At 47.6% G+C, this 27,741-nt stretch overlaps 1 protein-coding gene across 2 annotated transcripts; it reads left to right on the top strand.

Moving 5' to 3' along the window:
* The first annotated feature begins 942 nt into the window (after positions 1-942).
* On the top strand, positions 943-27,329 carry LGI2 (leucine rich repeat LGI family member 2). Of its 2 annotated transcripts, XM_036330279.1 has the most exons (8): positions 943-1,390; positions 3,235-3,306; positions 4,871-4,942; positions 6,996-7,067; positions 12,559-12,630; positions 13,282-13,451; positions 20,310-20,474; positions 24,191-27,329. In XM_036330279.1, the coding sequence occupies exons 1-8, from the start codon at positions 1,188-1,190 to the stop codon at positions 25,006-25,008; spliced, it is 1,644 nt and encodes a 547-aa protein (XP_036186172.1). In that variant the 5' UTR covers positions 943-1,187; the 3' UTR covers positions 25,009-27,329. The 2 variants fall into 2 exon arrangements, with proteins under 2 accessions (XP_036186172.1, XP_036186183.1); XM_036330290.1 differs by lacking the exon at positions 6,996-7,067.
* The last annotated feature ends 412 nt before the right edge of the window (positions 27,330-27,741 follow it).

The raw sequence follows: 27,741 nt of genomic DNA, 5'->3' as shown, positions 1-27,741 counted from the left end.
CAGTGGAGCCAACATGCAGAATGCAGGAGGGTGAAGCTCAGTAGGGCCTGGTTACCTATTCCCATCCCAGGCTCCAATCCCCACCTCTGCCCAGCCATTTACTCCTAAACCACCAACCAGTTACTGGTGCTTTCTGTGCCTCAGTTTCCTCACCAGTAAATCAAGAATATTAATAGGAAAGATGAAATGAACAACGCCTAGAATGCATCATGCACGAACTCTCTGTTAACAAGCACCCCAGTCCTTTAATTGGGGTGGGTGGGGTGCCAGAGAGCATGGAGTGAGGGGAAACTTTCCCTGCCTTTTTAGCTCTGCAGCAAGCAGCAGGCAGGCCCAGGGAGCAGGGGCGCACACTGCCGTGGCAGGCTTTCTTTTCGCCATCCCTTCCGCAGGGAAGGTGGCTGGCTTCAGCGACCCCACGGGTGTCCTGGGAATGGCAGCCAGACCCCACTGCCCGCCCCCCCCTCCCCGCAAATGACAAGCGATGCCATCCCGCCCAGCTCTATGGCAGCATTCGTTTCATTTCTTCTTTTTAAAAGCTGCTCAACATTCTGCACTCTTCAAAGCACCCAGGACGAAATCTCCCTCCCCCGTCTTCAAGCCAGTTCCTGGGTCCTACTCCCCCCCTCCCCCCCACCCCCCGCCCACCTGGTCAGGTTTGGCCCGGCAAAAAGCAAAAAGAGTTGATAAGGGACTGCGGGCACCCGGTTCACCCCTCCGCGGGCCCCAGGGGAGTCTCCGTCCAAGTCCGGCCCCTCCTCTAAGGTTACCCAACTTTTTCCTCTTCCCGCAGCTCCCGGGGAGGGTGCGGGAGGGTCCGGGGGGGTGGTGGCCCGGGGGGCGGGGCGCGGCCCCCTCGCTCTTGGGGCGGGCGCCCGCCCCGCAGTCTTCATTGGCCAGAGCGGGCTGCGGGCGCGAGTGCTGATGTCAGGCGGGGCGCGAGTGCGGCGGGCGCAGCGGCGGCCGCCCAGCAGCCCGGGCTCGGGTGGGGGGGCGCCGAGTGGGGGTGGCGGCCAGCATGCTGCTCGGCTGCGGCTCGGCCTCCCACACCCGCGGCGCCCTCGTCCTCGCCAGCAGCGGCGGCGGCGGCGGAGCAGCGAGCGGCGCCCGGGTCTGCAGAGGCGCCGGGTCCGAGCGCGCGGCGCGGCGGCGGGGACCGGGGCCGGGGCGGGGACCGGGGACCCGGCATGGCGCTGCGGAGGGGCGGCGGCGGGGCGCCCGGGCTGCAGCTGCTGCTGCTGCTGCTCAGCGCCGCGTGCCTGGTCCCGCCGAGCGCGCAGGTGAGGCGGCTGGCGCGCTGCCCCGCCACTTGCAGCTGCACCAAGGAGTCCATCATCTGCGTGGGCTCTTCCTGGGTGCCCAGGGTCGTGCCGGGCGACATCAGCTCCCTGTGAGTCAGTGGGACCCTCCAGCCCTGACCCCACTCCTTAGCGGGCTTCTCGGTGTTTGGGTGGGGGCGCGCTGTGGGTGGAGTCTCGGGCCCTGGGGAGGATGGAGGGGACCGAGATGCAGAGTCTGGGAACCCGGACAAGTCCCTGTAGAAGTGCTTCTCCGAGTGTGGCCCGCGGGCCCCCTGCATGGGACCCCCCCCCCCCAGCGGGGAGCTTGTGCCAGTGCAGATTCTGGGGCCCGCGTGGATTGCAGCAGGGGCTCTGGAGTGGGGCCCGAGGGTCTGCATGTGGCGTCCCCAGGGGATTCAGAGATGCACTAAAGTTTGAGAGGATGTGTGCGTTGGGGGGCGGGGGCAGTGTGGTGTGTGGGCATGCATATGCAGTGAGCGTGACTGGAGTGAGTGTACCCAGGAAGGGTGAGGCCTCACTGTCCCACCTCAAGTCTGGGCTGCGGTTTACACCGCGGCCTCATCCCGACACCTCTGCACAGCTCAGGATGGGAAGAACTGAGTCAAGTCATACAGCCTCCGGAAGGGGGAGGGGGATGCCCCCATGGAGCCTGGAAGAGGGGACACAGAGCTGGGAGAGCCTGGGGGCAGGTGGGGCACCCAGCCTCATGGTCAGGTGCTGGAAGTCAGCCTGACTTCCTGCCCCGAGTCCACACCGGCTTCTCCCCCCCTCTCCGCACCACATATTACATTGACTGCTTTTTCAATGATGGAGGAGCTGATGGGAAAAGGCTCCACCTCATTACCCACCTCCTAAGAGATGCTTTCAACCTGCCGGCACAGGGCCTCTCCAGCCCCACGCCCAGCTCTCCTAATGGCTGTGAAGGGGCTCCGGGCTCTATCTTTCCTGCTGGGAAATGTCTCCTGCTGACATGACTCCCTGCTCAGGCCAAGGTGCTGGGGATGCCCACTCCACGCAGAGGCAGGGAATTCCCAGGTGGAGCTGCTATGCTCAGGGCACTTCCTCTTGCACTACACTGCCCTGGGTAAGGCACAGAGGCCTGGACCCGGGAGTGAAGGGCTTCCTGTTTGCATTTTTAGAAAGTTAGGAGCCTGGCTGGCAGGCAAAGAGGGCCTTTTTGGTTCTTCATCTTGCTAAATCGGGTGACATGGAGGATCCCAGAAATTAGAATTCCCCTTGTTAAATCCTTTACACCAGCAGCTGCTTACTCTCTCTGCATGCCAACTGAAGTCATTCTGAAATCATGTGTTGAGGTCCTGCTGTGGCCAGAAAGGATGGGGTGGGGTGGGGTGTGCTGGTGGCAATAATAGAGCCAAGCCTCTTGTCCCCCCATAGACCGTTAAATCTGGCAGATGGCATTGCCTCCCGCTGCACATCCAAGTTCAGGTGTCTCAGAGTTTCCCCCCCAAGGCTTTCATGGTGCATTTAATCAGAAGTGCTCCGAGTGTCTTTCAGAGCTGGGCTCCCAAGGGGAACGCTTAATGCTACTCTGGAGCTTCGTGGGCCAACATTAAGGCTGTGTCTACACAAACAGAATCATGGGCAGAGGTGAAGTAATTATCCATTTGCAGCCAGGGCCTCCTGTAGTAGAGAAAAAGGAAGCAGGGGGATTGATTTACCCTGGCTGAGATAACGTCTGTGGAAGGAGCTAGCCTGATGGTAAAGGTTTCTGTTGTTCAGACTGGTTTTCATATTGATCCAGTTCCTTGGGACATAAACTTGACTGCCTTGTTCCTCCCCCGAGAAGCCCCGGGCCAGACTCATTCCTGAGCGGAGGCATTTGCAGTGCAGGTGGAGGCTAAGGCTGACTGCCCATCCTGCCCATAACTTCTCAAACCACCCAGGCCTTGTTTTGTTCCTCGCTTGCCTGCAGGAGCCTGGTAAATGGGACGTTCTCCGAGATCAAGGACCGAATGTTTTCCCACCTGCCTTCCTTGCAGCTGCTGTGAGTATGGCAAGTTCTCCCTGAAAATGGGAGTCCCCTGAGGTGTGGTCCTGGGAGGAGCGATCTCTGCGTCTTTGATATCAGTTCTTCCTAAGATGCTCAAGCTCATGAGTAGATCATGGCTGGTTCTTAGTGGTAACATGGGCTGTGGTGTTCCCACCAAGCTGGGGCTGAAGGCTCTTAGCTCGTGCCCTTTTCTTCTGGCACAAGGATTTGATTGTAGATCCCAGACCCCACATCTGGCAACTAGGAATGTGAGTCCATGGAATTTTGACTAGAGCTTCACCTAAATGAACTGTTTCTCTCACTTTAAGAGAAAACCTACAGTTTAAACTCTTAATGTTATTCTGGAAATAGCAGTGTTTCTAGTTGACTGAGCACATAAACTGTTGGGAAGCATACTATGCATTTATATGCAAAATTTTATTTAATCATCCTGTTATCCTGACAAGGAGGGAATCTTTATTTCCCCATTTGACAGATGAGAAAATTGAGGCCCAGAGAAGTTAAGTAACTTGCTCAAAATCACAGTCAGGATTCTAACCCACACTCATAACTGTTCTACATCCCAGCCCCTCTTGGCGAGTGCCTATGTCCTGCCCTGTTGCCCAGGTCAGTTCATGTTTGCTAATGAAATGTCCAGAAAGCAACTTTCAAAAGCAAATTATTGACAGGCAAAGTCATGAGTACATAGCACACTCTCTGTGTATGTATTGGGTTCATAAATTTGAGATGAATTAAAAGCAATATACTACAGAAAAACATAAAGAAATGGAATATGGATCACTACTCATCCTAAGTAGACTGATTGTTGATCTTTTTGTTCTTGAAATGTTATGTACCTACTTATAACATTAAATTCTGAAATTTCTTAATAACTCTAGTTCTATTAAAATATACTTTCCATAAATAGAAAAACAGTTTTAGGTACTTTACCCAATAGACTTAAGTGGTAACTATCTATTCCATATAAACTTTTACCAAGGAGACTTAGGTGTGACTCATAAAAAAACTATTGGTGCTAAAGAGTATTCTGAAGATTTCCTAAACTTTTTTTTATTATTATTTCTCATGGGAATGTATAATATAGTAGAAAGGTTTCTATTTATTTATTATTTATTTATTTTTATTTATTTAGGTCTCAGCTGTGTTACGTTGGTGAAGTTGCTTAACTTCTCTGGGCTCAGATTTCTCTAAAAATGGAGTTGGATTAGTTCCTTTTAGATCTCTACTTCCATGATTGCTAGTGTATAATTGAGGATTCATTGGCTATTTAGTTGCGCTGGCTTTAGAATGCTTTGAAATAATAGCTCTCAGGGTCTCCCCTGAGACCCACAGGGGAGAAAGGGTGGAGTAATGGGGGTGACCAGAAAATCTGGCCAAAGAGAACTCACTTGCTGTTTTCTATCAGCATCTGCGAGTTGGGTTGTGCATCTAATGGGCCAGTCTTAGGTTGAGAAGAACCCATATTTGCTCATGGGTCAGGACATAGGAAAGAAACAAATGCTTCACTATGGGACTCCGGGTTTACATCTCTGCATTGAAACCTGTCCTTTCTTTTCAGATTGCTGAATTCTAACTCATTTACCGTCATCCGCGATGATGCTTTTGCTGGACTCTTTCATCTCGAATACCTGTAAGTGCTGTGCTTTGTCTGCCTGCTGAGCATTTGGTCCATCAGTACAATTGCTGTATCGCTTTCCAAGCCGAACAGCATCTCTTACAGAACTTGGGGGTGGAGAAAACCCCACTCCCTTTCCAGCGCTGACCTTTTACAGTTCACTTGTGTATAAACGTGCCGGGACAGAAGGAGGCTGGGGGCAAAGAGGGGGAAAGGAAACAAAGAAGGAAAGATATCCATTCATTCTCTGCTGACATTTAATTTGCCATGTAGAAAGCACAATTGGAAATTGTGTTGGATATTTTTACCTCTCATAACGAGGCATGGATTTGCTGATCAGCCAGAAAGGATTCTGAGGGTTACTTAGTTTTAAATAAAGTCTCCCTGTATGGGAATACAATGTCATGTTTTTAATTCAGCTGGCCTATGTCCTGTTTGCAGTATCCCCTGGGAGCTGCTGACAAGGGTCTAATTTTCTTTTTTCTGCTTTCAAGAACGATTATTTTTCCCTTTTCAGAGGTGCAGTTCCCCGCCCCGCCCCCCCCCCCCCCCCAGGCAATGAGCTTTGCCCTCTCTCTGATTTCTGCCTTTCCCCCACTCTAATGTATTTTTTTCCACTTAAATTCTTTCATCCTTGTCTTGTGTAACTTTGTAATAACATTAATCCCGTTATCAGATGGGATTTCCTTACTTGGCATTCAGAGGGGTTTTTAAAGCCTTGTCTCTGCTTTCTTATCTGAGGTGAGCAGGTAGATGTTTGAATTCCGAACACATCCTAGGTCCAAGGAAGCTCTCTGCTGATGGTATGGCCTCAGGAAGGATGTTTCTGGAGTTGTTTCTCCAGATGCACATACTGTGTGTGTTCTCAGGGCATTGTGCTAGCATGCTTAACATGGAAAGACAGGTAGGACTGCAGCGCTGAGTCCAGCTGGGTTCTCTCAAAGCATGTGAGCAGGCCATGCAGGGAGTGAATGTGAAGCTACCAGTTTTCTCTTATGAGCAGTTCATCTTAGTGTCAAGGTGATTGAGGAGGAGGTCAGCTTAGTTTATACTGAAGTCTGTCATGGAATAGACCCCTGATCTTTAAAAAGCAGGCATGGGGAAGTAGTTCTCAGTGCAAGAACTATTTCATTAACTACTGGCATCGTGTGCAAAGCCTCTCCCTTGGGCCATCTCATCAAAGACCCTCTTCCATTTGATGAAATGTGATGCCTTAAACCAGGAGTGGGAAACCTTTTTTTTCTGCCAAGGGACATTTGGAACTTAATAACATTATTCAAGGTTCTCACAAAATTATCAACTTAGAAATTAGCCTGTTATATTTGGTCAAACATTGAATTAACTCATCCCTAATGCCTTGGCAGGACCAGACCACATAATTTCGAGGGCCTTATATGACGCTCCCCACCCCTGCTTTAAACTAAGCAGTAGGTCTCTATGGCCTGAGGGCATAGTTGTAGTGCATATATTTCTCACCAAGACTTTATAGCATGGCCAGAGTTATTATTAATGCAGGATTTTAGCTCAAGCCCTGGGACGTTTCAGCGCAGAGAAAGAAGTTTGGCCCACATTCAATGTCATTATACTTCCCATTTCCCTGTGCCTTCGAGATCTTGAGAGGACCCTGCCTCGTCACCAATTTGTTCTGAGATTAGACCGTGTAGGACACGATGAACTCAAGAGTTTGCCAGAAGCCAAGTTTAATGGAACTTTCCCTCAGCAAGAACTTTAATAAGGAGATGTGAAACATCGGGCTTCCCTCAAGGGACAAAGATGTTAACAAACGTATGAGTAGCCAGGCCGTGAAATGTAAGAAGGGTTGATGTCTGGGAACATTCCAGGCCTGCAGAGATTTGAACATTCTTGCCTTGGTCGAGTGCTTTCTTCTTTTTCCCCCAAACATGTTTCTATGCATGTTGCCAACTCTGAATTTGAAGACGTTCATGCTGCTCTGGAGAGCAAACACTTGTGTCCATGTTTTAGATTTTATTTCAAACGCATGCCAATATCATTTCCTAGAGCTGTTAAGCTGGGAAAGTTCCGTTTGCTTATACTGCTGTTCTTCTAGGTTCATCGAAGGGAACAAAATAGAAACGATTTCAAGAAATGCCTTCCGTGGCCTCCGTGACCTGACTCACCTGTAAGTCCTGTGAAAAGTGTCAATCTTTTAAGGTGCAAAGTAAGATTCACTTCCTGGTGCCTCTCTTTTTCTTGACTGTTTTGTCCATATTGTAACATCGTCTAAATGAAACTAATTTCCAGGTTGCCCTAGAGGTTTCTATATTATGGACCGATCATCAGCCCACGATAATAAAGACACACTTGTCTTGATTATCTTTTCCATCATTCTGGATTGTCATCATGGACCACATGACTGCATGTCAAATAGGGAGCACTCTGCTTCCAGGGGCTACGTATGTGAGTGACGGAGGAGATGGGGAGGAAACTGACGTGTATTGTGCACCTACTCTGTGCCACGCTCAGGGCTGTGTGCTTAGTGAGCCTTCTTCTCTTTATTTTTCAAGATAATCTGTGAGTCCCCATTTTATAGATTTAGGAACTGACACTTACAGACTCATAGAAGAAGGTTGAATGCAGGGTCAGAATTAGGACAAAGTGGAATAGAGACTTTTTTTGCGGTTCCTCAAATTTGAATGCAAATAGCTTTTTCTTTTATGTTGGATTAATCGGCAGCTTAAGCTAAGCTCTCTGGGATTTTTAATAGCTTTCTGGAGGAAGAAAATTAAACAAATTGATTTGAATTGACATATCAGAATGAAGCAAGTGCACACACTTAACAAATGTAGAAAAGTGGAAAAAATAGGGACTGCGTTTATGAACATGTAAAGATAGCCATTGTCTTGGTAGGAGCCATTTATGAGCCAGGAACCGGGCCCCGTTTGTGTGATGGATATTTTGTGTTTGGGTAAGATACCATGTCTTGTCCCCAAAGTCAGCTCATGTGTGGTACAGAGAGAAGTGAGAAAATGGGAGGCTTTGGCTGGGGTGTTGGGCAGGAGGGGTGGTATCCTCGGCGTGTATCACCCTGCCTGATACAGCATCTAAAGAGTTTACATCAAACCCCCATGTGGGCAAAAGTGTCTGTCCCCGGGCTCAGGGAGCACTTGGTTCTGGAATCCTACCAAGCAGAGGCTCTGCCTGAGTTCAAGCTCACGAAGTCAGGAGATGAGGGAGCAGAGTGGGAGGTCCAAACATCCGCATCAGCAGAGTCATCCTGCAGAGCGTCCGACTCCTGTTGGCATAATTGCTCCAGGTTTACTTTCCTTCCTGTGAACGTTTTGATTTCTTTCCCCAGCAAATTCAACCCACATGCCCAATCCCTGCATTCCTGTAGAGGCTAAGACAATGGGCTTAGAGTCACACAGACTTGGGTTCAACCTCAAGGCCATCATTTGTTATTGGTGTTTAGCCTTTTTGAGCCTGTTTCCTCATCCTTAATCTGGGGATGATGATACTGAGCCCAGAGGACTGTCGCACATGGTGGTTAATGCTTGCTTGCAAAGCATCAGCCAATCACCCAGGTAAATGCTCCAGGTATGATCAGCATTGATATCATCGTCATCATCATCATCATCATCATCATCATCATCATCACCATCACCAACAACCTCGTTCCCTTCCTCCAATCGTTAAGAAGTCTCAGTTTTCTCCCTGGAATGCTGAGCAGCCTTGGCAGTTTGGGTGGCCAGACAGAGTCTGCTAAGTAGACAGCTGTGGGCATCTGGAGAGGAACAGCTGTGGCCAGATAAGCCAGTTCCCAGAAGTCAGGAATGAGGGGCTTTGTTTTGAGCAAAGACTCTGGGCAGATTGTGAACCTAAAGCAAAGCCCATGAGACTGAGTTAGCCCCGATGTCAACTTTCATTTGACCTGTTGTCTATGGTTCTTGGTCTGGAAACAGGTGAGAACGTGCAGGTACTGTACATGTATATTTGCATAGCTTTTACACGTGTGCCCATGGGTGTATGGACTTCTCTAAATGTGTCTACATAACTGCGTTTGTGTGTGCATGCTTGTGCATCTGCACACACGACCATATGTGTATATCAGATGTACATATGTGTACGAGGCACCTCCTTCTCTGTGTGAAATGCAGAGAGAACAAAGGATTCCCTTGCTTGGGTCCAGAGTGCATCGGATGCACTAATACACCCATTCTGGCATGTATTGCCACCCGACAGTCAAGCCAACCAGGCACCCTCTATCCCCAGCTCTTCAACCTCATTTCCCTAAATGTCCTCAGAACACTGGGCTCTCAGGGGGGTCCCATGCATACCCAACTCATCCCATTCCTGGCTTTCCTTCACATCTTTTCTCTGGCCCTGGGTGCTCTTTCTTCTGCCCACGATCTCCTGGGATCTGCTTGTTCTTCAAAGTCTAGATTAAGTTCTATCTCCCACGTGGAGCCATGTGAGTCTCCCCTTCACTCCTCCTGTAGCCTCCCTATTGGCTCCACACACCCAGCACCTTACCGTAGACTCGGGCCACACTGGTCGGTGCAATTTCATGGTGTTAGTTTTATCTCCCCATCAGCAGTGAGAGCTCCCTGAGGGGAGGGCCCGTGAGGATCTTTCATTAGCTGTGTTCTTCGTCCAGCATCTAGCACAGGGCTAAGCCAGCAGGACATCCTTTCAGATTCACTGGTTGACCTGTGCGTTCCTTACTGACCTGGATTTTCCATGAGTACTCTACTCCTGGGCAAGTCAGGTGGACTCCTCTGGGCTGGAGATGCATGTAGTCATTAAAGCATTTAGTACAGTGATGATGAACCTATGACACACGTGTCAGAGGTGACACGCGAACTCATTTTTTTGGTTGATTTTTCTTTGTTAAATGGCATTTAAATATATAAAATAAATATCAAAAATATAAGTCTTTGTTTTACTATGGTTGCAAATATCAAAAAATTTCTATATGTGATACAGCAGAGTTAAGTTAGGGTTTTTCAAAATGCTGACACGCCGAGCTCAAAAGGTTCGCCATCACTGATTTAGTACATTGTTTAAGAATGAACTGGTCCTTCCATTTCTTTTTTTTTTTTTTTAAACTCTGAGCCAAGACCACATATCAGCTCTCTAAAGTTTACTCCCATGATGAAGGAAATTATTGCCTGGAATTTGCTTGTTTAAGTGTCTGATTTTTATCCTTTATGAACTTTTCCAACACCTGCAGGGTCACAATTTCATGTAAAGAAACACGGGTCAGGTTTCAGGGCCCTGACGGAGCAGTGCCAATCTGTAAGTAAAATCTAGGACAGTTGTTTCCAGCAGTCCGTAAAGCCCAAGGGACAGGTTGCTGTTAAGTAGTTTTAGAAATGAAGTAAGTGCCATGAATTTGTAGATAAAATGAAGTGGAAAGTGAGATGTTATGCACTGACTGTGAGTGGGGTGGATGGTCCATCTAAATAATTCAGCTTCTGAAATCCAAATTGAACGCTTGGAACGGTTGCTGAACAGTCTGCTTTTTTGGCCTCGAATATCCCATATATTCTTATCACTTTAATACGATACAGTTCAAGTAGCAAAAAAAGAAATTTAGCTGAAAAAATTCCCCTTTAATTATCTAAAAAAAGTTTTTACTTTACTTTTCAGGTAAAGGGACCATTAACCAGAAAAAAAAATCAAAATAAACATGTTCTTTTCTAATGTCAAAAAAGCTGTTCAGTCTGATTACATATTCAGTCTATTTTCCAATATCTTTAAAAATGTACAGATAAATCATTTAGAAAATAAAGGTTAAACAAATATAAGAAATAATATTTTAATTATTTGTGGTTACCTAGATGGAAAGAGGTCTCCCCATATTCTGTTAGTATCTTGAAGCTGGAATGGTTGGTTAAAAATGGGCTCAAAGGCCCTAGCCAGTTTGGCTCAGTGGATAGAGTGACAGCCTGCAGACTGAAGGGTCCTGGGTTCGATTCCAGTCAAGGGCATATTCCTGGGTTGCGGGCTCAATCCCCAGTGGGGGGCATGCAGGAGGCAGCCGATCAATGATTCTTTCTCATCATTGATGTTTCTATCTCTCCCTCTCCCTTCTGCTCTGAAATAAATAAAAATATATTTTTTAAAAAAGAAAAAGAAAATGTGGAACATTTTAAAAAATGGACTCAAAACTTTCAATTACGGTTGAGTCTAAGGAGGAGCACTCATTTTTTTAATTCCTTTTTCTGGGATGGGTCATTATGATGCTACAGAAGACTAATTTCATATATGTTTCATATACATATTTCATATATAAACATATACACATATATATTTGGTGATGAATTGCCTACATGTTTCTCATTTATAGTTTTGCTTTTTGTACTCATGTAAAGAAAAAAAATGTAGCCATCAGTTTCTTGGCTGAGTCATATTAGAACACAATGCCTGAGGGAAATCACAGACTTGATGTACATCGTTTCAACACCTAGCATCTTTCAACGTCAACAGCCCAGCCCCATGACATCCATCTTTAGCAGGATGGTGACAGGGCACTGCAGAATCCTGAATCATCCGAGAAAGAGTTGATGGTGCTCATTCAGAATCTTTTTTTGGAAGAGGGGAGGGGGGCGCTAAGATGTTTTAGAAAGTTCTTAAAAACTAACAGCAAAAATGCAGAATGGCTTCTGGTCAACCTTTGTTAATGAGAAAACAAAATCGATCACCATCATTCATTCCCTAAATGGGGTTCGTTGAGATTAATATTATTGTCAGGGTTAGAGCTGAGGGTCTTTAAGTAAAAGCATATTTACTGAGTCCTTTCTTAGAGTGACAAGTGATAGAATTCACTTAAATGGACCCTAGGGAATTTCTTGGTACATGAATGTACATCCTTTTTTTAAAAAAAAAATCATTGTCATTTTAATGCATAATTCATTCAACAAAGTTTTACTGGTACCTACTATATGCCAGGAAATGTTCTATGAGCTGAGGATACAGATGTGGACAAACAAATTTTTCCTCATGTTGCTTACGTCTAGGATGAATACACGGTCAATAAACAAGTAGATAAATAAAATGTATAGTATGTCAAGTAACAGTAGTGCAATGAGGAACATAGCAGGGGAGGGAGATGTGTAGAGGTCAGGGAAGGTGGTGATAGCTGCGGACAGATGTAAGAAGGTGATGGAGTGAGCTGTGGGGTATCTGGGGAAAGAGCATTCTAGGCAGATGGACAGCAAGTTCAGGCCTTGAGCTGGGGCTGTGTTTCTCCTGTTTGAGAAATAACAAAGAGCCCAGTGCAGCTGGATCTTGGTGGTTAAGATGTCCCATCAGTAGGTGGGAATGGAGGTAAACTAGACAATGGAGGGTCTTGCATGACATCAAAGGGACTGTGGCTTTTATTCTGAAAGCATGAGTGCTACCTGAGGTCTAACCAATGTATATCAAGAGCTTAATAAATGCTGGTTTTAAAAACAAAAGACTTATGTTGTACCCCACCATTTACATTATTTTTGTGTAACTAAACTCAGTTCTTTATCTCAGTATTGATGACCAAAGCCAAAAATTGGAACCATGTTGTGCTGAAGAGGATTAGAGCTCTGTTTGAAATCATGACTTTATTTGAGGAACTTCAGAGTAACAGGGCATGAAGATAATAACCGCATTAAAATGTTACTTTCTGGTTCTAGCTCTTTGGCCAATAACCACATAAAAGCACTCCCAAGAGATGTCTTCAGTGATTTAGACTCTCTGATTGAACTGTAAGTAATGAAAATCAAGTTTGTGTCCACTTGTGCTTGTGCCCCAGTAAATCATGCCATTTAGTTCTCTCACCCCTTTGCTGCATTTCTCTTACGTTGTAGCTCAAAAACCTATGACAGCCGTGCCCACTGGGAAACAGCGTGGAGTCTGTGTGGGGTTGGATTGTGCCATTTTAGAATATCCTTAGTAGCATTAGGCTCCTTCCCTGAGATAGCGTATCCATCCGATTTACCTTCTAGTGTTTGTCACTTTTCACTGGACATAGTTTAACAAGATCTTAGTGTTTCAATTGTGTTTGTGAAAACTGGTTTCCTGGAATGTCCTGTTTGTGTTGGTGTGAACCTGTGTCATCGCTCCCGTGTCCAGCATGGCATGGCGACAGTTTCAAGAGAGTTTGGAGAAACGGTGGTATGTTAGCTCTGAAAGTTCGCTGTAGGCCAACCAGTTAAAACCGTAGGCACTGAAGACTATTAAATAAAGTCAGTGATGAGAACAAGAAATAGGATGCATTAAATATAAGAAAAATTTTAAATTGCAATTTTGGGGTATTAAATATATCAAGATATTAATAATTCTGGAGTCTCATATCAGTGCCCAAACACTTGAGGCATGTCTGTTTCTCTGTGCCTGTGCTTTGTTTTACTTTTTAGAGATTTAAGGGGCAATAAATTTGAATGCGACTGCAAAGCCAAGTGGCTGTATCTGTGGTTGAAGATGACAAACTCCACCGTTTCGGACGTGCTGTGTATCGGTCCCCCGGAATATCAGGAGAAGAAGCTAAATGATGTGACCAGCTTTGACTACGAATGCACAACTACAGGTATGCAGAACCCCTGTCACCAAGGCGGTTAATTAGAACAATCCCTGTGTTTTCCCTTTAACTTGTCAACAGGGACTGGAGAAAAGTGGTTGCAAAAACTTTTTAAGTTATTTTAGGCGAAATTTAAGGTCCAAAAGGTATGCATTGATGTGGTAAGGAAAATATCTCAACAGTTTAGATTTTTGTTAACTGCACTGGCTTTAATTTTGATTCTTTACAAAATTTAAATTTCTCTAAAGATTTTTCTTTTTAAAGTCAAATATAAACTGGTGAGTTTGGCATAAAAACATTTTCAGGTCAGTTTGGGTTTCCTTAGAGAGCCAGTGCAGAGAGGCCTAAACGTCTGTTCTCTTGATTGAATTACATGAATTTTATTGAAAATTTAAGTAGCAAATGTGAGACTTTAAAATCTATAAATTGCATTCGTAGTCCCATCTAAAAAGAGATAACTAGGTAAATTATAACCAATGGCAAAGTAGAAATATAAGTTAAGAGTTAATTGTCAAAAGGAGAAACTCACATTGAGGGGAAAATGTAAAGTTTGATTTTGTTTTCCAGGACACCCCTCAGGTTCCAGTTGATACATTTTTAGGCTATGAAGATAAAATTAAAATACTAACTGCCTCAACTCTGCACATCTTGTAGAGAGCCGGCGAGTGTCTCCATGTGAAAGGCTTAGATGGAGTTGCCACAGCTTCTGGCACCAGATTTTGTTTTTAATCCTCACCAGGGGATACTTTTCCCATAGTTTTTCAGAGAGAGTGGATGAAGGCAGTGGGAGGGGGAGAGAGAAAGAGAGAGAGAGAGAGGTGACAGAGACACATCAACTGGTTGCCTCCCACATGCACACCAACCAGGGTGCAGGGAGCTAACCCACAACCCAGGTACATATCCTTGATTGGAAATTGAACCCTGAACCCCTAGGTGCGTGGGCTGATGCTCTAACCACTTAGCGGCACCAGCCAGGGCTAATACCAGATTTTAAAGGAGAGAAGATCAATCCACAGTATGAAACCTGCTTTATCAGACTTAGAAATGTAAACAGGCTGAGATTTGGTATCTACAGGGCTTCAGGGCATGTCAGTAGGAGCAGCAGGAATGAGAACTCAGACCATAGTTACAGAAACTCATAAGACAAAAGAACTTGCAGGACAAAATATTCCATGTAGGCCAGTCCTCCAAATAAACAAACACTCGCAAAGTAAAAATTATTTCCAGATGTCTTTGTACATAAGGGCCCTTACGAGTCCTGTTCTTTTCTGAGAGGAAACCTGACTCTTATGGAAATGACCTTGTCTTTCATCACAGAACAGGGCTTATTCAGCTGTGTAATTGGCAGGTGCCCTTTAGCCAGCGAGGCTGCACGCAGGTTATTCGCTGTATTGTGGAGCAGTGCAAAAAATCAGAGGTCGAGTCAATGACATTTGCACCGAAAGGTGGCATTCAAGGCCATTGGGTATGAAATGCTAAACCAAAGCTCGTTGGGGCTGTTTCTACCTCTTCCCCAGCTTTTCTGGAGAGTTCTCTAACCCCCAGGTGAAGTTAGCAGCTTTTCCATTGTTCTAGTCACGCCTGGCCATAGTGTAAGAAAAGTTTGCCAAGCTCTGAGAGAAATGACACGGGCCATAGAGGGACCGGGAGACTTGGGAATAATTTACACGAGACAACCTTACTTCTGAGCTTAGAGTCCCGTGGATGGTTATGAAAACCACCCAAGCTCTGAGAATTGTCATGGGAATGGAGGAGACTTGGAACCAAGGTGGCCAGGTCTTGAAATCTGTCATAAACCCAGAATCAGTGTGAGTCCCTAACACATTTTAGGGCATTCTCTCTCTTATATAGATCTTCGCTAAACAGCTTCCTATTAAAATCAAGGAAGTCATCCCACCTCCCTGGTAACAGGAAGATGAGGATTCTATCTTTGCTATTGTTTTATCCCTTTAAGAATCGTGGACAAATGGCCCTGGCTGGTGCTTCTCAGTGGTTAGAGCATCGGCTCCATGCACCAAAGAGTCACGGGTTTGATTCCTGGTCAAGGGCATGTACCTGGGTTGCAGGTTCAATGCCTGGCAGGGTTTGGGAGGTTGTGGGAGGCAACCAATCAATGTTTCTCTCTCCCCCCCCCCACTTCCCTTCCTCCTTCCACGCTCTAAAAAATCAATGGAAAGAATATCTCTGGGTGAGGATTAACAAAAACACCAGAAAAGAATCATGGACAAATGGGCTCTTGCTCCCAGGGTCTTCCATCATGAAAAAAGGCACAGCCGGGTTATAACCTGTCCCCAAGTAGAGTCCCTGCCTGGTAAGAACATAGGTCAACAGATTGTGAGTTTTGGGCTCCTATCTCCTGCTCAGATAAAGCCTCATCGTCTGGGGCTTTATTAGAGGCTGAGAGGAAATGTGCGAGGAGGAGGAAAAGCCCATTCCTAGGTCATGGGAATGACCGCACCCTCAGCAAGGAGCACATCTTCTTAGTGTATTATTTCCTTCGTGGCCCAGATTTTCAGGAAAAGAGTAAGTTCTTGAGGTGGAGGAGGGGAGGCAGACACTGTTCTTCCCAGGGAGAGGAGGGTACTGTTATTACCCTGTTCCCAGCACAGGGGTGTAGTTAGCACCTCGAAGCACCCTGGACTGTGTTCAGCTCTCTAGGTTAATCACAGTCCTTCCCGAACCCTCCGCCTCAAGTCTATTTTTATCCACCTCAGAAATCCCTGTTACCTGCTCATGATTCCCCGTGTGAGGTGGATAATTCACTAAATTCCTTAGAGGGAGGGAATTTTGCATCCTAATGGTCCTGTTAGCTGCCCTGTTTCAGGGCTGATGAAAATGCAAAGAGAAATAATGCATTAATGTGCAGTTTCTCTCCCAGTAGGATAGGCATCATGTATAATTTATTTTCTTCAAGTGCTATAAATAGCGAGGTAAAAATCTGTTGATTCCAGGGGGAGCCGTGCCCGAATTGGAAGAGTCCCACTGACATCATGAACTTAATCCAGTGTGAATGGAAGTGGCAGGCTTTCGCAGAGATCCCACTAATACTTAAACGCTAGTAAATTGGTGTCACATCCATGTGCGCATTCTCCCAGAGCTTTCCACGTGGCTGTGCGCTTGCTGCTTGTGAAAGATAAATTAAGACGAGGATGGATGAATATTTAAATTTGAGTCCCTTCCCCCCCATGCACACAAGCTCACATGTATTGATCATTCTATTCCACCTGTTTCTTTCTCTTTTCCTTCTCTCCCTCCTGCTTTTTTATTTATTATTTTTTTGTTATTGATTTCAGAAAGGAAGGGAGAGGGATAGAGACAGAAACATCAATGATGAGAGGGAATCATTGATCGGCTGCCTCCTGCACACCTCACACTGGGGATCGAGCCCACAACCCGGGCATGTGCCCTGACTGGGAATGGAACCGTGACCTCCTGGTTCATAGGTCGATGCTCAACCACTGAGCCACGCCGGCCAGGCTCTCTCCTCCTTTCTTATGAGGAGGGGTTGTGGAGGGAGAAAGGGGTCTCCTATTAGCAATTCGATTTCTAATTCAAATGAGTTAACAGTCTGTGTTGTGCAAGATACTCAGTTTTTACAAAATATGATGAAACCGATGCTTGGGAAAATAAATGACAATCAGACCATTGAAGGCCAGATTTGTAAAATGCTCTCCAGTCTGGCAGCTCTGTTCTCATTCTGGGAATCGTTAATAAAAAGCTGACTTTGGGGCCTGCACTTTCAGTGACCTGCGTTTTTAAGCAGACGCTCATGTTTCTGGGAAGCCAGCGTGCGGTCGGGAGCCTGACTAGAACAAGCCGCTACAGGCACCGCACGCGTGTTCAGAAGCTTCTGCAGACCTGGGTTAGACGAATGCCCCCGGGTAGAGGAGTGGTTTACAGGCCTCCGGGTTGTAATGAAGAGAGGGAGAGGGCACCTGTGTCCCCAGAGTCCTTTGCTAACTCCGGGAAAGGAAGCGGACAAGGCCGGCTACCATTTCGCGACCTGTGAGCACAGAGCCCCGGAGCCTGTGGCCTCGGCCAGCGCTTTCTGGCTTCTACGCGGGTCCTGCGCGTGCCAACAGGAAAGAACTGAGGCTGATGCTTTCTCTTCCTCTTTGGCTGATCAGCGCTGGTATTTGGGGTTTTGGTGGAGGGTGGGGGCTCTTCCCTATCTTCATGCAGGCAGCATAACGTTATCATTGGAACTACGACTGTCCAGCTACATGGAACTGTATCGTTACATATCCGACACCGCTGAGGCATGTCCACAGACGGCTCTGTGCTGTCACTACGTGCACACTCTTATTTAGTCTCTACGACCACCTACGAAATAAACATCCCCCTCATTTTACTCATCCTCATTATTTTCTTGCCCAAGGTCGCAGACTACAGTGTAGAGGGGAGCCTGAGCCCCAGCACTTCTGGATAGTCCACTCCCTGGGGTGGGGGGAGGGTACCTCATCCATGATTGCCACCTGTCCCCACCCCGTTGGCCACTTCTTGCTGTTGGGGTACAGAGGCAGCCTCCTCTTTGCTTCTCCCTCTTCTCCCCACACCTGCAAGCATCACTCGTTCAGTCCCATCCTCTCCCCACCCCAGTCCTCAGAATGAGCCAGCGCTCCTACACTTATTAAGCCAGCAGCCTTTATTAAGCGCCTGCTGTACACAGGGAGGGCCACCTCTGAGAGGTAACGTGCCTTGAGCACTAACTGTGTGCTACGTACAGTTCTAATTGAGTACGAATCGTAACATACAGTGAGGAAACCGGGGCAGAGAGAGGGTAAGGAACTTCCCCAAGGTCACTCAGTGGGAAGGTGGAGTCACAGCTCTGGCGTCTTATCTCAGATGTCATTAAAATGGACACTCCCCCAAGGGACAGGCCAGGGGTGGTGGCGAGGACAGAGGAGGTGGACTGTCCTTTCTTGGACCTTAGTTCCATGTTTATTAAGCAGCTGCTATATGCTAGCCCTGAGGCAGGCATTTCTGGCAACGTTACCCAATGTGTCCCTCTGCCATTAAGCTTGGGAGGTAAGTATCATTGTGGATAGGTAAACTGAGGCCTTGTAAGGGGAAGTGTGCACCCAGGGTCTCCAGTGCAGGCAGTGGTTTTAGGTGGTCTGACCCCAGGCACAGTGCTCTTCCTGGTGCCTCTCATTGCCCTCACTCCCTCAGCCCTGCCCCTCTTCCCTGTCCCTGCCTGTTGCCTGCTCTTCCTGTCACCATGCTTCCTACTCCAACACTTGCTCAGCTGCTCTGCATCCTTTCCTGCCCTGTTCCCTCAGCACTGTCCCTCTTGACTCACTATGGAGTGGCTGGTCCCCTTATTGCCTTTCTGGTGTAACAGCTGTATGAGGCTCCCCAGTCAGAGGTATTTCTCGAGTGGCTGCTGTGGGCTCATGCCACGGGGCTGTGAGAAGTGTAAGACCCACATCTGACCTTAGGGAGCACTGTGTTCAGGAGACACCCCGTGCTGTGTGCCCATGTCCAGACGTGCACACCCTCTGGGCTTCTGGCTCTGTACAATGACTCAAGGTCTAAGATCGCTCCCATGTCCCCAAATCTGACTCTGCTGATGCTGTGTTGAAGAGTCAGTCAGTGTGGGTAACAAGATGTAAACAGCAGTGCCTGATTATGTGTCCAATGAATTAGGAAGAGTCCCAGGGGTTGGAGCGGTCAGGGAAGGCTTTGCAGAGGAGGTGGGACTTGAGGGGCCCCAATAAGGACAGTGTGGGGAGTTGAGGGGCAAGGATTTTCTCATAGAGTGACTCTCCTCAGCCAGACGTGCACCGTCATTTTACCCCGGGGCACACTCAACCTGCCAGGAAGCAGTGCACGTGGAAGGCTCTCTGGCTAAAGAAAGAACTTAAACTTTATTAGTGTCCTTTCCCCCCCGCCCCCCTTCATCAGTTCTCCAGCTACCCCACACACTAAGTGTCCTGGCATCCGAGGGCATCCTCACGCTGTTCCTTGGTAAAACTGTACATTTCCTACCGAGATTTATAGTACAGTGAGTCTGTCGTAGCTCAGGGCAGTCATGTGGACGAGAAGTTTAAATTTACCACTAAATGTAAGAGTTAAGCACTTGCTCAGATTGGGCGGGTTCTCTGTTGCTTGAAAATGCAACAGACCTCCTGTGAGTGCTTGCTGAGCTGTCCAGACCCCAGGCAGAGCTGTCACTCATTGCACTGGGCCCAGGAGTCAGTAACTGTCTTTCCTTCCCGGGGCGGGGGGGCTGCGGGGTCTTTATAAACCTCTGAGACCGCATGGGAGGGCTTGGCTCGGTTTCCAAGCATGCAAGGAGCCATTGGGGGCTGACTTCTCATTGTGAACCTGCCGGGGCAGCCTCCCCACCAGGGTGATGCAGAGCTGGGAGTGTGTTAACAGGTGATAACAGGGTCCCGTTGCCAGGTCAGCTTGAGAACCACCCCAGCAACAGGTTTCTTTACTACCCGGCTCTTCTGAGAGCGTTAGACACAGCTTTCCCCAAATGAGTCTGCCCATTGCTGCCCTGGTTCACGGAGGAATTTTCAGGGTAGTGTCAGGAGTGTGGTTCTGTGGCTTCCCTTCTGTCTGGCCTTTTTGAAATCCAGGTCTCACCAAATGTGTTTAAAACATTGAGATCCTTCAGCCAAACCTGCGAGCTGTTTATCTCAAAGAAGCTGTATCAGAAGCTGTGCATTCAGTTGGAGATTCCCATGCATGCCAGAACCTTCTGGAATCTCCCAGAGTCAAGCACACTGGGATGTTAGCGTTGCTTCTTTCCTGTCCCCCCTCCCCTTTTTGGAACCAATGAAAGGAAAGAAGAGGTGGTTGATGACTCCCCCAGGACATCTCATGGAGCCTTTCTCTTTAAACACCTATTCCCAGATTTTGTTGTTCATCAGACATTGCCCTACCAGTCAGTTTCGGTGGATACGTTCAACTCCAAGAACGACGTGTACGTGGCCATCGCCCAGCCCAGCATGGAGAACTGTATGGTGCTGGAGTGGGACCACATCGAAATGAATTTCCGGAGCTATGACAATATCACAGGTGCGTGTGGCTTTGATGTATTGGCCTAATTTCAGCGAGAGAAGAAACGTTCTCTGCTGTACCGCGGGACCGCTTGGCTCTCTCACCCGGTTAGATTTTAGGGACACATCCCAGCCCACCCTCATCTCTGATTTTTCACGATATGGTCCATTATTGGTGAGAACAGAAGCCTTAGGTGGTGATCCTGTTTGTTGTCAGGGATCCTTTTGAAAAGGGAGAGAGTGATGGGTTACACATGGCGGGAGGCATTTTCCTGGAGAGGTGAGAGGTCACTCCGAGAACCCCTTGATCTTTAGCAGTTATGGCACCTTGGATTGCACCAATTTTGTAGCAGCTAAAAAGCCCTTGCTTTTTGTTAAGCTGATTATTAATGAATATGGTAATGAACACATGCACACAAGTATGTGTGCTCATGCACACACATGTACATGTGCATATATGCATGCTCACACACGTGGACATGTGCACACATACATGCCGGCATATATACACACGTGTGTGTGATCATGCACATAAACACACCTCCACTGTCTAGCTGTTCTTCCTGCCCCCTTGCCAGGTCCCGATGATCACTGCTTCCTCGTAATAAATGCAAACAAAATAAGAATACATGGCTCTCTAAACCCAGGCCTTTGGGGCAAGACTTAGTTAATGATTCTTTCAGTGCTGGCGGTGGCTCCCAGTGTTTTACTGCTACTAAAAATGGAGGGTCTGCTTGCTTTTTAAATAAGTGGGTAAAGTTAAAATAATCTTGCAAAGACTTCTCGTGTATCAAGTGCAACCTGATAATATACTAACTTTATAAGCAGCATCACAATGGCCCAATAGTTACCCCTCGAGAGCATTTCCTTTAGGGTCCTGATTTGGAGATGGAGCAGCGTTTTGCTGTTCCAGCGAGAAGCGGATGGAGGTGGAATTTCTGGAGGGGAGGCTCCTCGGAATCTCTCCGGCACCGGCACTGAGTGGCTTCGCCGCAGGTGCGGGGATGTGGGAGGCAGGGAGTGTCGTGATGAGCCTCATCTCGCAGCCCTGAAGGTCTGTGAGACGCACATGCAGATGCCATTGAGAGGCCATTCAGATGAGCCACGTTGCTGTCGGCCATCTGGCCGCCTGGTGCTGAGCTCACATTCCTGAGAGCAGCCCTGCTCGCTCGTCCACGTGCAGAGTCAGCACCGAGCCGCACAGGTGAACCTGCCGAGGGAAGCCGAGGCTTCGGACCCTAACCCAGCCCACATGAAAGGAAAAAGGGGGGCGAGAGAGGGACTCTCGGCCCACGTGTTTCTGCCTCTCTCTTTTTCCTGACTTGGAAGGTGGCGAGGGGTGAATGAGCTGGCCCCTCTGCCTTCTCCCCATGATGGGAGGTGGGAGCAGAGTGATACTTCGCTCTTGTGCAGGACGAGCCAATGTCAGTGCTTGTGGCTAATGCTGGTTGTGGGCCTGTGAGGTGCCAGACGCTGGCTTGTGTCATTGGAAACACACACACACACACACACACACACACACACACACACACACACACGATGAGCTCTGCTGCTACTGACAGCTCCATGGGCTAGAAGTGTTCACCAGGCAGAGGCATTAGGGGGCATTTCTGAAGTCAGTTCTTTCTGTCTCTCATGCCCCTTGGCTGAGACTGGCAGGCCTCTGGGTGCCTCTGAGCAGCAGGCACCTCCGGGGCCAGGTGGTGCAGGAGGGAGACCAGGAGCGTGCACTCTCAGTTAGTGTTGGCAGGCGGGAGCCCGGGCAGCTTTCGAAGAGCAGTGTGGTAGTTTAAACCCAGAAGCCTTAAAAAATGTGCACAATGTTTGACTCAGCAAACACATAAGAACACTGCCAGATGGTTTTCCAAAAACAATTTCTCTACGAGGAAGCATGTTACTTACAATCATGAAAAGCTAGAAATAACTGCAGTGTCCAATAGTAGAAGATTAGTTAAACAAACTATGGGGCACTCATGCAGTGGAATGCGGTGTAGTGTTTAAAAGTCTAGTTATAGAAGAGGAAATAACATGGGAAACTATTCACAAGTGAACATGGTCAAGTGAGAAAACAGGTTAATAAGAAGCCTATGTATTTGTACTATAAACTCAAATTTATTTTTAAAAAGTGCATTTGAGCCGAAACCGGTTTGGCTCAGTGGATAGAGCGTCGGCCTACGGACTGAAGGGTCCTGGGTTCGATTCCGGTCAAGGGCATGTACCTGGGTTGCAGGCACATCCCCAGTAGGAGATGTGCAGGAGGCGGCTGATCGATGTTTCTGACTCTCTATCTTTCTCCCTTCCTCTTGTAAAAAATCAATAAAATATATTTTTTAAAAAAGTGCAAATGAATATGAGCATAGATTGATGATTAAGAAATATATCAAGATATTAAGGATCATTTCAGCATTTGCAGGACCAATGACTTTGGTTTTCTTCTTTGTGCTTTTTGGTATCTTGTTGGTGGAGTGTAGGCAGGAGCCAGACTATCTAGGTTTCCTTTGGCTCCGGCCATCAGAAGAGGCCAAATGTCTTCAAGCACCCTTATTAAAATTGTTTCCTCCTGCCCATGAGCCCTCACTCCTACCATGTGACTGCCTCCCACCCCCAAGGAAGGAAGGCCATTTAATGGCCAGTTCTGCCCTATGGAGTTGGGAAGTGCTTTTTGAACATCATGAGGACAATGCGTTTGGTGTGTCAGTGAATTTCCTGACTTGTACACCTGCCTCTAAAGACACAGAGACCCAGGTGACCAGCATTTACATGTTTCTATGGAGCCACCATTTATAAAAGGGGTTTGATTTTTTTTTTAATTATGGGAAACTAGACATAGCATAAAATGTACCATCTTAACCACGTTAAGTGTACTGTTCAATTGTGTTAAGTACATTCACACTATTGTGCAACCAAAAGAACCCTTTTTGCCTTGGAAAACTGAAAATCTCCACCCATGAAATAACTCCCCACTTTTCCCTCCTCCCAGACCAGGCAGCCACCCTCTCCTTCCTGTTTCTATGAATATGACTACTCTACGTACCTCATAAAAGTGGAATCATACACTATCTGTTTACTTGTGAGCTGGCTTATTTCACTTGGCTAATGTCCTCAACATTTATCCATTTGTATCATGCATCAGAATTTCCTTCCTTTAAAAAAATATGTTTTTTATTGATTTCTCAGAGGAAGAGAGAGAGAGAGAAACATCAACGATGAGAGAGAATCATTGATTGGCTGCTTCCTGCACACCCCACACTGGGGATTAAGCCCGCAACCTGGGCATGTGCCCTGATCGAGAATTGAACCATGACATCCTTGTTCATAGTTCAATGCTCAACCACTGAGCCATGCTGGCTGGGTAGAATGTCCTTCCTTTTTAAGGCTGAATAAAAGCCCATTGGATGGGTAGACCACATGTGTTTATTTATTCACCCATCAGTGGACACTTGAGTTGTGTCCACCTCTTAGCTATTGTGAATAATGCTGCTATGGACATGGCTGGACATGTATCTCTTTAAGACCCTGTTTTGAATTCTTCTGGCTAAGGGTCCAGAGGTGGCATTCTGTACTATATGGTAATTCTATATTTAATTTTTCAATGGTTTAATTTTTCAATGATTTCCAGAGGGGCTGGCCCATTATAAAGTTCCCACCGGCAGTTCCCTAGGGTCTCTGTGTCACTGTGGAGGAGCATCTTAACCACGGCTGCCCTAATCCCCTCTTCTCTCTTTTGGGGCACAGGTCAGTCCATTGTGGGCTGTAAGGCCATCCTCATTGACGACCAGGTCTTTGTGGTGGTGGCCCAGCTCTTCGGCGGCTCTCACATCTACAAATACGATGAGAGCTGGACCAAGTTTGTCAAATTCCAAGACATCGAAGTCTCTCGCATTTCCAAGCCCAACGACATTGAGCTGTTTCAGATCGAGGACGAGACGTTCTTCGTCATCGCCGACAGCTCGAAAGCCGGCCTGTCAACGGTTTATAAATGGAACAGCAAAGGATTCTACTCCTACCAGTCCCTGCACGAGTGGTTCAGGGACACGGACGCCGAGTTCGTCGACATAGACGGGAAATCGCACCTGATCCTGTCCAGCCGCTCCCAGGTCCCCATCATCCTGCAGTGGAATAAGAGCTCCAAGAAGTTCGTCCCCCACAGCGACATCCCCAACATGGAGGATGTGCTGGCCGTGAAGAGCTTCCGAATGCAGAACTCCCTCTACCTGTCCCTCACCCGCTTCATCGGGGACTCCAGGGTCATGAGGTGGAACAATAAGCAGTTTGTGGAGATCCAGGCTCTCCCATCCCGGGGGGCCATGACCCTGCAGCCCTTCTCTTTTAAAGAGAATCACTACCTGGCCCTGGGGAGTGACTACACGTTCTCCCAGATATACCAGTGGGACAAGGAGAAGCAGCTGTTCAAGAAGTTCAAGGAGATCTACGTGCAGGCGCCTCGTTCCTTCACTGCCGTCTCCACTGACAGGAGGGATTTCTTTTTTGCGTCCAGTTTCAAAGGGAAAACAAAGATTTTCGAACACATAGTTGTTGACTTAAGTTTGTGATCGGTGAATTTAAAGGACACAGCGCGAGCTCTCGGGAGAGAACTGAGAAAACATATTTAAAAGGGAGCCAGGTTCAGAGGTCTGACGTTAACACTGCACTGGGGAAATAGTTAGGCGTGTTCAAGCTTTTAGAACTCACATTGTAATCAGGGATTGCATTTACTGGCTAACTGCATGCCATGTTCATCCTCCCACTTAAAAAGACATAGGGAAGCCTGTAATTCCTGAGAAAAGAGTACAGCAGTAATTCTTACCATCTAGGAAAGTAATGTGAGATTTTTTTTTTTTTAATGAGGAAGGAGAAAATCAGATAAGATAGGACAGCTCTTATAATGAAATTTTTAAAAAGACCAAACAAACTATGGGCCCTTCTCACCCCACTTTAGCTATCTTTCTGGTAAGGACTCTTAAAGCCAAAGTCAGCTGAAAAGATGTGCTGATGGTAAGTTTAAAAATCGGGTAACACTCAGCATTGCTATTTTGGGCCACCCTAATTTCCCGACCGACCCTCCCCTCCTCCCCACCCCCCTTCCTAGCAGAACCTTGGCTTTTGCATTGGCTCATATGAATGCTTGTCATGGGCGTGTCAACAAAATAATGTTTGATGAATTGCTTCCTCTGCTACAAAGAAAATCTTCCGCTGACACCTGTCTAGGCCCAGCATGGGCTGTGGGCCCAGGAGGGAGACAAAGGAGGTCTCCTCTTCTTATGGCTCAGCGCTGACCCTCGTGGTGGCCTGAGCAACAATGCCTGTTTGATGCTCTCCATGATGTGTCGCTTCTCAGAGCCCACTCTGAGTGTGTGGGTCGCCAGCCGACGGGCCAAAGACCGAATGGTGCTTTCTATTCTGTCCTTTAGAGCAATAGAACAGGTATTGCCATCTGATGAGAATTTCCGAACTAAGATTTTGTAGAGTCAAGGAGGACTTCACACACGTCTCCATGTACTTTGAAACCTAGAGATGGCCCTTGGAATGATGCATGCCTTTGCCTCCTGGGCAACTTAATATTTCAAGTAATTGAATAGCAACCTACCTACCTGCCCACCTGCCTACCTCCCTGCTCATGTAACCGTCTGCTTTGTTGATTTGCTGATATTGCTGCTGCCAGCACAGCCCTTCCAAAGGTGCTGTAGCAGCAAATTGTAGAAGCTGGGGTACTCAGGACAACACACTCCTCCCTCTCTCTGTCCTTTGCTCCCTTGGGGACATGTGCTGACAGGGGGCTCATCCTCTACACAGAAATGGGGGAGGGGGCGGGCGGGGAGGACCCACTGAACAATAGGGACCAGCTTAGGAGCCAGACATGTAGAATCCCATAGACCGGGTCTGCGCTCAGGGGCCCAGGTGGCTGGTTTCAAAATGGGTCTCTCTGGTGTGGACCATCGGGAAGCTCATGGGGACAGGGATCTGGTTTTGTGGAGGGTCCAGGGGATGTTCTGCCTGGTTAGCTGGTTCTCTTCAGAGAATAGGAAGTGAATGGTTTCAGGAGTGGCTCTCAAAGAGTAACCCCACAACTTGTAGCCATGAACGTAGCATCATCGTTGTACTGTATTACTTTTTTAATGATTTGTGTTTGCCAAGTCATGAGTAGGTGGGTGTTTTGCCACAAATATGAATGTATGTGTTGTTTCCAGACTGTAAGCAATGCGGATCGAGGCAATAAATAGCACTTAGAGAACAATGCGCTGGTGTCACAGCAGCTCCTTGGGCACATTCTGGGACTCAGGGCTGAGGGCTCCCAGCCTCGGACACCAGGGACTGCCGTGAACTAGCTCATCCACACATGGTGGCGGTGGGACGTTCCTACGAAGCCCCGAGGGAACCGGAGAAGAGTGGCGTGTTTTCATTTTTTTAAGCACCAATGACTCTTGCTCCCGTGCTCTTCCCCCTTCCTGGTTGTTTGCATTGACTGCAAATGCCCAGATCCCTGCATCAGAGGCTGGACGTGGGGAGCTCAGCTATTCCTCGGGCTGTCACGATGGTCAGACTATTCTTCTGGCACATGGAACCCTTCCGACAAGGCGGGGTGGGAAAACGGGCCCTTGGCAAGTAGTCAAGTAGGAGACGTTTACACAGCCCAGCGCTGTGCCAGATCGAAATGATGTTCCTGATTCAGACGTTTGTAGAGAAGGCAACTGCGCCAACATCATGGCGTTGTCTCTACGGAGCGGTGTACCAGTTTCCCAGCTGCAGCGCTGAGGATGAAGCTAGGGGCTAACCACGTGCAGTCACCACCCTGGTAACTGTTGCCCAGAATCTGGAAAACCAGGGAGCACAGGGTGCCGGGCTGGGTGTCGGGGGACTTGCTGAGTCCGGGTGAGACAGGATGAAAGAAAAATTTAAAGCTTATGATGGAGGCGGGGGTCGGAGGGAGAGAGGGTGGGGAAGCCACTCAGTTGCAATCAGGATTTCTTTTCTTTTTCTTTAAAAAACTTTAAGACAAGATCCGCATCTGCCGTCCCTAGAGTCCCTGCCCTGAGGGAGGAGATATTTGTTCTGGCCGACTTAGGAGTGGAGATGTTCTTGGCGCCAGGCGATGGAAGCTTTGCTTCATTAATCTTACTGCTCCTTCCCAAGAGTCCCTCGAGTTTTAAACAATTTCTGCAAGAAGATTTCTCCCCGTAATAATGTAAGAGGAAAAACACCAAGCAACAACAAGAATTCGAAGCAGAGAGTCTTGGGGGACCATCCCTGTGGAGATAGCGTTAGGGGGGGCTGTGCTTTTTGCTCCG

The sequence above is a fragment of the Myotis myotis genome, unplaced genomic scaffold, assembly GCF_014108235.1.
Source record: "Myotis myotis isolate mMyoMyo1 unplaced genomic scaffold, mMyoMyo1.p scaffold_m19_p_1, whole genome shotgun sequence".
Lineage (NCBI taxonomy): Eukaryota > Metazoa > Chordata > Mammalia > Chiroptera > Vespertilionidae > Myotis > Myotis myotis.
The sequence above is the reverse complement of the archived record's forward strand: the minus strand, read 5'-3'. Positions and strand labels throughout refer to the sequence as shown.